Raw genomic sequence first — 11,712 nt, 5'->3', positions numbered from 1 at the left:
GTAGGTCCATCAGTTTCATTGCGCTTACCCGCAGCCCGAGCCTTTCCTTATTTTTCAGTGGTAGCGCATGATAGCTAACATTATTTCTTCTGTATCCCTCATTAGTACAGCCGGGAGCCACGCAAAAAACACAAATTTTTGCTAAAACGCTCTCCTACTATTTCTAGCCCGCACGTAAAATCCAAGGGGACCCACTAAACATTAGACGTCTTATTGACATGCAGCTCATGTCTATATTGCGTTTGTAGAGTCCATAGAACATCCATAAGACGTCTAATGTTTATTGGGGACATGACAGCACGCAAGCTTAGTGTACATATCGTGGCATCAGAAAATTTTTGACCAATTACATGCATCTTTATCAATTTTTATTTTATCAATTTATTAATCATCAAAAAAAAAAAAAAAAAACATTTTTCTACCATAAGCCGTCTCCAAAGGCGTTTCAGAGAATTTGGCAGTACATCCAACCAGCCTCACAACCACAGACCACGTGTAACCACACCAGCCCAGGACCTCCACATCCAGCATGTTCACCTCCAAGATCGTCTGAGACCAGCCACTCAGACAGCTGCTGAAACAATCGGTTTGCATAACCAAAGAATTTCTGCACAAACTGTCAGAAACCGTCTCAGGGAAGCTCATCTGCATGCTCGTCGTCCTCATCGGGGTCTCGACCTGACTCCAGTTCGTCGTCGTAACCGACTTGAGTGGGCAAATGCTCACATTCGCTGGCGTTTGGCACGTTGGAGAGGTGTTCTCTTCACGGATGAATCCCGGTTCACACTGTTCAGGACAGATGGCAGACAGCGTGTGTGGCGTCGTGTGGGTGAGCAGTTTTCTGATGTCAATGTTGTGGATTGAGTGGCCCATGGTGGCGGTGGGGTTATGGTATGGGCAGGTGTCTGTTATGGACGAAGAACACAGGTGCATTTTATTGATTGCATTTTGAATACACAGAGATACCGTGACGAGATCCTGAGGCCCATTGTTGTGCCATACATCCAAGAACATCACCATGTTGCAGCAGGATAATGCACGGCCCCATGTTGCAAGGATCTGTACACAATTCTTGGAAGCTGAAAATGTCCCAGTTCTTGCATGGCCGGCATACTCACCGGACATGTCACCCATTGAGCATGTTTGGAATGCTCTGGACCGGCGTATACAACAGCGTGTACCAGTTCCTGCCAATATCCAGCAACTTCGCACAGCCATTGAAGAGGAGTGGACCAACATCCCACAGGCCACAATTGACAACCTGATCAACTCTATGCGAATGAGATGTGTTGCACTGCATGAGGCAAATGGCGGTCACACCAGATACTGACTGGTATCCCCCCCAGTAAAACAAAACTGCACCTTTCAGAGTGGCCTTTTATTGTGGGCAGTCTAAGGCACACCTGTGCACTAATCATGGTGTCTAATCAGAATCTTGATATGGCACACCTGTGAGGTGGGATGGATTATCTCAGCAAAGGAGAAGTGCTCACTATCACAGATTTAGACTGGTTTGTGAACAATATTTGAGGGAAATGGTGATATTGTGTATGTGGAAAAAGTTTTAGATCTTTGAGTTCATCTCATACAAAATGGGAGCAAAACCAAAAGTGTTGCGTTTATATTTTTGTTGAGTATATGTATGTACAGATCTGATCACAAGGGGGCTGGACAGCAAGGTCTGATCGCACACAGCACGGGGAGGGACCTGTCAACTGATTGCAGCACACTGACAGGTGGATGACAGCTTAGTGCACACATTACAAACACAGAAACCACCACCAGGACAGGTATATCAATAATTACGACAATACCTACATACACAATTACATAACAAATAATGAAAATGAATGATGACATAACACAGAGTGACACATTGGTCTGGGCACTGAACGGACGGGGGGGGGGGGCATGTCTGCTCATAGCCGTGGCTGTAAAGATCTCTGCTCCTGGATGTCCCAGCTTGAGAACACATTTCATGTTTGGAAGGACATGAACTTACAACATTCCTCCGTGAGGCGCGTCTCTGCCTGCTGTCCTCACGTGGAAATATATAAAACATCTTTCACCTTTGCTCCTGGCTGCAGTGGCAGCACACAGTGCACCTCGTTCATTTGTTGATTTCAGGCATTTTTCTGCACTGATTACAGGCCAGTGATGATAGTGCAGTGGTAAAGTTTCCATCTGGTAATCAGAGCTTACAGGTTTGAATCCTGTGAATGACATTTTATTTAACCAGGGTTATTTAACCGTGGGGTTCTGTATTGCATCCCCTTTTATGTATTATTTATATCAACCCAGTGATATTCACTAACTATACCGCTGGTTTTTATTTTATTGTTCTCCACATCAGCACTCAAGATGAGCATTTATGCAGAATGCCAGCATGCAGACAATAACGGACGATCACAAAGTTAAAAGTTGGACCATGGTGTCAAAATGACTGTAAAGCCGCAGAAGAAATAAAGCCAGCAAGAAGAACTGCAGAGGTGACAGTCCAGGAACCTGTGGTTCAGTTGTAGCTGGTCTGGTTATGGATGGGTTTTGTGTCTGCAAATCATTTTTTTGGGGGTGGTGTGGGAGGAGTGATCCACACAGGTGCAGGTGCAAATAATTAAAGTGGCCACCTCAATGTGGTGTCCCTTTTATTAAGACGCTCCGGAACAGAATTATGGCATCGGCGACCGCGAAGTGTTGGCAGTTAAAGTGGCCTTAGAGGAGTGGCGGCACTGGTTGGAGGGGGCACAGATTCCGTTCATTGTCTATTCCGACCACAAGAACCTCGAGTACCTTCGGTCGGCCAAACGTCTTAATTCCCATCAGGTCAGGTGGGCAATTTTTTTTTTAGTCGGTTCAGTTTTTCACTATCCTATCGACCAGGCTCAAAAAACGGAAAACCTGATGCCTTATCCCATCTCGGATGAAGCGCCCGCCGATCCAGACACCATTCTACCCGAGCTTTGTGTCCGCGCTTACACGGGACATGGAGTCAAGGGTAAAATCAGCATTGGTTAAGGAATCTACTCCTGCGGGTTGTCCGCCTGGTCATCTTTATGTTCCCACTATGCTTAGGGGAGATGTAATTTGATGGTGTCACGATAGCCGGTTGTTCTGCTATCTGGGAAACAAGAAAACAATCTCAGTGATACGACAGCGGTTTTGGTGGGCGGGACTTACTAGGGATGTGGCGGAATATGTAAATGCCTGTCAAGTTTGTGCTACACAGAAGTCCACCAACCGTCCACCTGCGGATGCCCTATTACCATTACAGGTTCCTACACGTCCATGGTCGCACATCACCTTAGACTTTGTTACTGGTCTTCCACCCTCAAAGGGTAACACCGTGATTCTAACAGCAGTCAATCGCTTGTCCAAAATGGTCCATTTTATCCCGTTGCCATGCCTCCGGTCCACTAAGGAGACGGTGGAGGTCATGCTGTTACATATTTCAAATTACATGGGTTACCACAGGATGTAATATCTGACTGGGGTCCACAGTTTGTGTCCCATTTCTGGAGGGAATTCTGCCACCTTCTCGGGGTCACATCAAGTCTAACCTCGGGCTACCATCCACAGGCCAATGGGCAGACGGAGCGATTTAACCAAGAATTGGAAAAGGGTCTCTGCATCCTCGCTTCCCAGCATCATGGTCATCGCAACTCCCTTGGATAGAATTCGCGCACAATAGTTTGCCTTCGGCTTCCTCCGGTTACTCCCCGTTCCAGGTTGTTTTTGGTCATCAACCTTCAGTTTTTCCCTCTGTTAACAACAGCTCATCAGTTCCCTCGGCCCTTAGTCTCATCCTCCATTGCCAACGAACCTGGGAGCGGGCTAGGCACACTCTATTATGTTCTTCCACAGCCTATAAGATTGCCGCGGATTGTAGAAGGTCTGACGCGCCGCCGTACACTCTCGGGCAGAAGGTATGGTTGTCCACGCGCCACTTGACCCTTTGGGGGGTTCCTAGGAAACTGACTCCCCGGTTCGTTGGTCCCTTCCCGGTGTCTAAAGTCATTAATCCTGTTTTTGTACATCTCCACCTGCCCTGGTCCATGCACGCCCATCCCACTTTTCACGTCAGTCAGGTCTAGCCTGTCCGGTCTAGTACATTGTGCCCTCCTGGCAGTCCGCCAGTCGGTACGTGGATGGTGGTCCTGTTTTCGCCATGCGCCGCCTCTTGGCCTCTTGCCGTTGCAGGCGTGCGGCGTCCAGTATCTGGTTGATTGGGAGAGTTATGGCCCCGAGGAGCGGTCGTGGGTTCCCTCCTGGTTTGTTTTGGACCCTGGTCTCATCCGGGCCTTTCATGCGGCTCACCCTGCCTCCCCTGGGCTGTCGGGGGTCGGCTGTGGGGGCGGGGGTACTGTCAGGGCCCAATGGGATGTGCCTGGAACACCTCTCCAGCAAGGCGACCAGGGGGCATCTGAGAAAGATGCCTGAGCCACCTCAGCTGGCTCCTTTCAATGCGGAGGAGCAGCGGCTCGACTGTGAGCTCCTCCCAAGTGACCGAGCTCCTCACCCTATCTCTAAGGGAGCGCCCAACCACCCTATGGAGGAAACTCATCTCGACCGCTTGTACTCGCGATCTTGTTCTTTTGGTCATGAGCCAAATCTCATGACCATAGGTGAGGGTCAGAACGTAGATCGATTGGTAAATCGAGAGCTTAGCCCCCCTGCTCAGCTCTCTCTTCACCATGACGGTCCGATACAGCGACCGCATCACTGCAGATGCTGCACAGATCCGTCTGTCAATCTCACGCTCCATCCGTCCCTCTCTCGTGAACAAGACCCCGAGATACTTAAACTTCTCCACTTGAGGCAAGGACACGGCAAGGACATACTTATTTCTAGCTTTTCTATAATATACCGGAAACAAAGCTTTTAGCAAGTACCTACACCAGTCTGTGACATCACCATGCTAACCTTGGCAAAATGTCTTGTAAATACATTCAGATGTGTTATTAGGTTCCAAAAACAGGCTTTTCAGTTTCAGAAGTGTTTATTTCTCGCTAGCTTTTACATAATATATGAGAAACATGTATATAAAGCAGTTTTGAAGAGACCAGCGACTGATGTCACGGTGCAACTCTATTCTGATTGGCTGTCACCCACGTCACTCAAAAACATACGGATCAGACTGAAACAATGTGATGTTTTATTCTCTTAAAATACATCAAAGTTAGCCATCCAAGGTCCAAGGTCTGTGTCCCAAGATTGTTCCCTGTGAATTTCTGAGCACAGACTGAGCACAGACAGACGGGCGGACAAAAAGTCTTCACAATACCCGATGGCCATTTTGGATGGCCTCGGGTAATGAACAAAACAAAAACCCAAACCACACAAAAACAGAGGTAGGTAAGGAACATGTGCTTTTATACCCAAAACCTGGTCAGTTATGAAAGTGACATAACATAAGTGAAAAAAAGCAGTTGTTTCAAGTAAGTGTGTTTTGGATTGTGCCGGCTATTTATGTACCTAAATGTATTTAAAAATAGCAATACTGTACAACCCTCAAAAATGCCTTGAATTTTCATGAGATGATGAGCATGAAGGCATGACAACACATGAACATGCAACAACCTCTCACCTGGTGATCTGAAGGTCCAGGCCTCGTCATCATCGAAGTGTGTATCTCCAGCTGTGAACCTCTCGCCGGGGAAGAAGGCGTGCGCCACTGTGCCTCCCGGCCCGTCAAAGGGATAGCCGTCATTGTGGTCCGCCTTTGTGAAGTCAATCTGAATGTCTGCGTCACTTCCTGCCACCTCATGGAAGTTAAGCGGTGCAATGTCGCTCCAGACCTTCAGAGCATAGTACATCAGGGCCCGAACAGTGTCTCTGCCCAGCAAAGCAGAATCCTTTGGGAAGGTCCTCACTCTGAGAGAGGAAATGAAGAAATATATATAGCTGGAGCAGATCAAGAATCAGAGTTGGCATGACTTTTAAAGCCCTGCACCCATTTTTAGGCATTTTAAATTGGAATGATAGAGTTTCATGCCATCTAGTGTTGAGGTTTCAAATTACAACCAAACAGTGTGAAGAGATCTTCAACATGCCACCAACTACAGGAGACCATCCCCCAACTTGTGGAGAATCCCGGACTGGTTGAGAGGCTGAACATGTTTTATGCAAGATTTGAAAGAGGTCCTCACACACCACTCACCCACCCCAACAACAATGAAAAACCTGCTTCCCTGGACACCTCTTCCCCCCCTCCCCTCTGCCCTCTGCAACCCCACCCACACTAACGATCTGTGAAGATGCAGTGTGCCAGCAGTTTTGCAGACAAAAGACCAAGAAGGCTCCAGGACCTGATGGTGTCTCCATGTCTGAGAGCATGTGCTGATCGACTGGCTCCTATCTTGACCTGGATTTTCAACAGATCTCTGGAGCTGTGTGAGGTCCCCTCCTGCTTTATATGCTCCACTATTATCCCAGTCCCAAAGAAACCCTCCATAACAGGACTAAATGACGACCGGCCCACCATCCTATGGAAGTCTTTTGAATGGCTGGTGTTGAGCCACCTGAAGGACCTCACAGGACCCCTTCTGGACCCCTGCAGTTTGCCTACCAGGCAAACAGGTCAGTTAAGGATGCAGTCAATATGCGTCTGCATTACATCTTGCAGCACCTGAACTCTGCAGGGATGTACATGAGGATCCTGTTCGTGGACTTCAGCTCGGTGTTCAACAGCATCATCCCTGACGTTCTCCAGCAAAAACTCTACAACCTCTTTATGCCAGCTCCCACCTGTCAGTGGATCTCCAACTTCCTGACTGACAGGACACAGCGGGTGAGGCTGGGGAGCATCACATCCAACACACGGACAATCAGCACTGGCGTCCCTCAGGGGTGTCTGCTCTCCACACTGCTCTTCTCTCTCTATATGGACAACTGCACCAGAAACTGCTCATCATCTTTTACACATCCATCATCCAGTGTGTCTTGAGCATCTTCATCTCTGTTTGGTTTCCTGCTGCCTCCAAACATGACAGGCACAGACTTCAACAAAATGTCAGGTCTGTAGAAAAAAAAAAAAAAATCATTGGAGCCAGTCTGCCTTCCATCCAAGATTTAAACCGGTCCAGGATCAGGAAGCAAGCTGGTAATATCTCGGTAGACCCCTCACACCCTGGACAAACACTGTTTAAACTGCACATACATGCAATTGAAGTTAACATGGATTTTCCCGTATGATCCGACCAGCATTCTTTTTGATAACACAATTACAGGGTATAGGATATGGGAAACCTTACAAGTAGATATAGTAGATATAGTATATGGGAAACCTTACCAGTAGATGGCAGTGGAAACTACATCATCTCACTTTAACTTCAGATTTGACCACAAACTTCACAGACTGGTTCCGGAAAGTATTTTGCACATACAATTAAAAAAATAACTCTGCGTCCTCAACAAGGACATGATGATAAAGTTAAAGTCTGACATGTTAAGAGCCAGACGTGAGCTTAATGATGACAAACAATTGTAGGAAATGGGAAAAAGTGACTTTTAGACTATTTCATCTTTGAAAGTGATATTGATGATTTTGCTGTTAGCACCATAGCTGATTATTTATTTTAATCTATAACACATTTTTATAGGATAGTATATTTTACACCGAAAGCACAATCTAATGTATAAAGTTGACCGTGTGTGTGTGCGTGCGTGTGTTCACTATGCACAGCCACAGTAATTAAGCAATCCACACCAAACTTGTTATGGTGACTGGGAGCACCAAGGGGGAGGTCACTGGGGCCCTTAGGTTGAAAGCATACACGTGTGAATACACACACACACACACACACACACACACACACACACACACACACACACACACACACACACACACACACACACACACACTGCTCACTGGAGCCCTTATTTTCACAGTTCACATGGTACACAGGTCTGGTAGCAAGCATTACACTTAGTACATAGTAGCAGCTTCCTGGGGTGCACTTTAATTACAATCCGAACATGCCAGCGTGCACCGTGTGCGAGTTAAATGCGTATTTGCAGTTATGCCTCCCAAGAAGTAGCAGGGACAGTGACTGAAAGTGGTTGGGCTAAATCTGGAGACACCATGCTTCTCACACAGTCAGCTATATGAAGGTTGCTCCTGAGTTGGTCACACTGATGGACTTTGCATTTGTGCACCTCAGGGTCACACGAATAACATTATATATCCCAGAGTACTGCAGTGATATGACATGCTATCACCTTTTATTCATCATTCACTTGCGTCTCATGAATGTCACAAACTGCTCGATGAAAATGAATGATGACAACATACACACAATGCAACACAACTTACTACACCTTAACTAAAGTGACATGAAATATACAGTGACATGGCTAAATATTTCTCTATTGCCCATGTGTAGAACAGGGAACTCAGCTACTTTTTACTATTATTTCAATCCCACATCTCCTGTTTAGACATTTATTTACTGTAGAATATTGTTAACTGTATGTACGAGGTATCTTATAAAACTAACCGGCAGTTTTGTAAAAAAAAAAAAAAACTATATGGATTTGAATGACATGCGATTACACCAATCATACTTGAACCCTCGTGCGCATGCGTGAGTTTTTTCACGCGTGTCAGTGACGTCATTTCCCTGTGGGCAGGCCTTGAGTGAGATGTGGTTCAGCCCTCTCGGCTGAATTCCTTTGTTTGAGACACTGCTTGAGACGGCGCGCGTTGCTTTATCAAACTTTTTTCTGGACCTGTGAGGGATATCTGAGTGGACACTATTCGAGAAATTCAGCTGGTTTTCGGTGAAAAGTTTAACGGCTGATGAGAGATTATGGGGTGTTTCTGTGGCTTTAAGGACTTCCCACGGAGCGGGACGTCGCGCAGAGCTCCCAGGCGACGTCGTCTGGCTGTTTCGATCTGAAATCATCCTAATTTAAGGCTCTGTTGACCCAAGACGTCGTGAGAGAACAGAGAAGATTCAGAAGAGGCCGGCATGAGGACTTTATGCGGACATTCCACTGTTAAAGGACATTTTGTAATGAAAGAACGTTTCCGTTTCGAGTCGTTTCCGTGACGCCGCCGCAAATCTGTGTGCGCCGCAACAGGAAAAACACCTCCGTGTTGAAAACCATTTGTAAAATTCAGGCGGCTTTTGATGGCTTTCAACAAGTGAGTAACTGAGAAATTGTTTAACAGCTTGGGCATGTTCCAACTTGCCCGTTAAGGTTTCCAACGGAGGTGTTTTTCCTGTCGCGACCCCCCGCGGTTGGTTGCGGCCCGACATGCGACTCTGCCCGCACGTTCTTTCGTTACAAAATGACCTTTAACAGTGGAATGTCCGAATAAAGTCCTCATGCCGACTTCTTCTGAAAGTTCTCTGTTCTCTGATGACTTACTGGGTGAACAGAGCCTGAAATGTGGAAGTTTTCAACTTGAAACGGCGAGACGCTGCCGCCTCAAAGCGCAGATCGCCGTCAGGCACCGTGGGCCGTCCTTAATGCGACACTACCAGACCAAAATCTGTCATCAGCCGTTAAAATTTTCAACGAAAACCAGCTGAATTTATCAAATGGTGTCCACTCAGTTGTGCCTTACAGTTTTGAAAAAAATTTTATCAAACAAAGCAGCAGTCTCTGAGCCATTCCTAAACAATGAAAAAAATCGACGAGCGGGTGCGCGACTCCTCACTCAAAGACTGCCCACAGGCGAATGACGTAACCGACAGGTGTGAAAAAACTCTCGCAAGCCCACGAGGGTTCAAGCATGTCTGATGTAATCACACGTGATTCAAATCCATATGGTTTTTGAAAAAAATAATAAGGTCGGATACTTTTCTAATAGACCTCGTACATCTTCTTAATTTTTATTTTTGGTTGTTTTGCGCTATGTAACACTTCATTTGACAATGTAAACATATATGTTTACATTGTCAATAAAGCTCCATTGAAAATAAATGAAATCAGAGAGAGAGAAACAGTCGTTTTTTGATAACAAGAAAATCTCCCATTCTCCTTAGTTTTTAAGGCAAGTTAAGTTTCAAGATAGGTTTTGTTAAGCTTGATTGTGTGGCTTCTTAAACTCACTGATTAGCTTCATTTGTATTATTATTGTTACTAGTGTGTTGCCCGTGAGGATTCATGAGCTCTAGATTGGGTAGTCTTTATGAAATATGTAGCTGACATTTTTCAAAGGTGGTAATAAATTAAGAAATTACCTTAGACCTCAACATTTTAGAGGAGGAACTCAACCCTTTTATTTCCTGTTCATTATGTAATTTTTAATGTTAATTTACTGTCTTAATATATTTATAAATTGTGTAGGTTCTTGTTATCATATACACACTATTATTATTATTACTACTATTATTATTATTATATTTATTATTATTACACCTATTTTGTCATTTGATTTTTAAATGGACCACAATGGAAATAAGTGGACACTTGGCTGTTATAATATAGGTTATTATTAAGTAAAACTGGCATCAATTTTAATGGGTTGTTGTGTTTCATCATAAATGTTTATTTTTAGTTTTATTTTCTGTCACTAAAACAATTCCCATCTTTAATCATTTGCTATTCTAATAGCCTACTACACACACACACACACACACACACATATATATATATATATATATATACACACACACACATATATACATATATACACAGTAGTGTTCAGAATAATAGTAGTGCTATGTGACTAAAAATATTAATCCAGGTTTTGAGTATATTTCTTATTGTTACATGGGAAACAAGGTACCAGTAGATTCAGTAGATTCTCACAAATCCAACAAGACCAAGCATTCATGATATGCACACTCTTAAGGCTATGAAATTGGGCTATTAGTTAAAAAAAAGTAGAAAAGGGGGTGTTTACAATAATAGTAGTGTGACATTCAGTCAGTGAGTTTGTCAATTTTGTGGAAAAAACAGGTGTGAATCAGGTGTCCCCTATTTATGGATGAAGCCAGCACCTGTTGAACATGCTTTTCTCTTTGAAAGCCTGAGGAAAATGGGACGTTCAAGACATTGTTCAGAAGAACAGCGTACTTTGATTAAAAAGTTGATTGGAGAGGGGAAAACGTATACGCAGTTGCAAAACATTATAGGCTGTTCATCTACAATGATCTCCAATGCTTTAAAATGGACAAAAAAACCAGAGACGCGTGGAAGAAAACAGAAAACAACCATAAAAATGGATAGAAGAATAACCAGAATGGCAAAGGCTCACCCATTGATCAGCTCCAGGATGATCAAAGACAGTCTGGATGTTGGGAAAGTGTAGTGACACAGACCCACAACAGGGGGCGTAAATGAACGGACAATGGAAGGAGTCAAATTATAACACTTTACTGTTGTGAATGTCACAACCAAACACAGCAGATTCAGAATTTGCAACAGTCAATTAATAAAGGTGTCGTGTGGGCAGGCTCGACGATAGGAGACGCCCGTCTGGAAACGAACCGGAACCACACGATTTCCACCGCCACCTGAACCCGAGGAATACTGGAGCCGCCAAGTCCCGGAGTCCCCAGGTGGCCACCTTCTCGGCGTGTCGGATCTGGTACTGCTGGCAGAAAGCAAAAGACAGTCAAAGGGTGGGTGTGTGAACACCCAGTAACAATGGTGGGAATGCCACCTCCACCTCTCACTCAACACGTTGCAGCGGTCTCAGATGAAAAGGAGCGCCGTCTTGCACAGCTTCCGCAAAAACGACCGGTTCTCCTGCAAACA

General features: G+C 45.1%; 1 protein-coding gene across 1 annotated transcript in view; it reads right to left on the bottom strand.

Moving 5' to 3' along the window:
* LOC117529109 (matrix metalloproteinase-17-like) overlaps positions 1-11,712 on the bottom strand; it is a 244,201-nt gene that overhangs the window by 155,352 nt on the left and 77,137 nt on the right. The window contains exon 4 of the mRNA XM_034191809.1: positions 5,585-5,871. Coding sequence (XP_034047700.1) covers positions 5,585-5,871 — 287 coding nt within the window. The remainder of the gene's footprint in view (positions 1-5,584; positions 5,872-11,712) is intronic.

Source organism: Thalassophryne amazonica, chromosome 17 (assembly GCF_902500255.1).
Source record: "Thalassophryne amazonica chromosome 17, fThaAma1.1, whole genome shotgun sequence".
Lineage (NCBI taxonomy): Eukaryota > Metazoa > Chordata > Actinopteri > Batrachoidiformes > Batrachoididae > Thalassophryne > Thalassophryne amazonica.
This window is presented reverse-complemented; position numbering and strand designations above follow the sequence as displayed.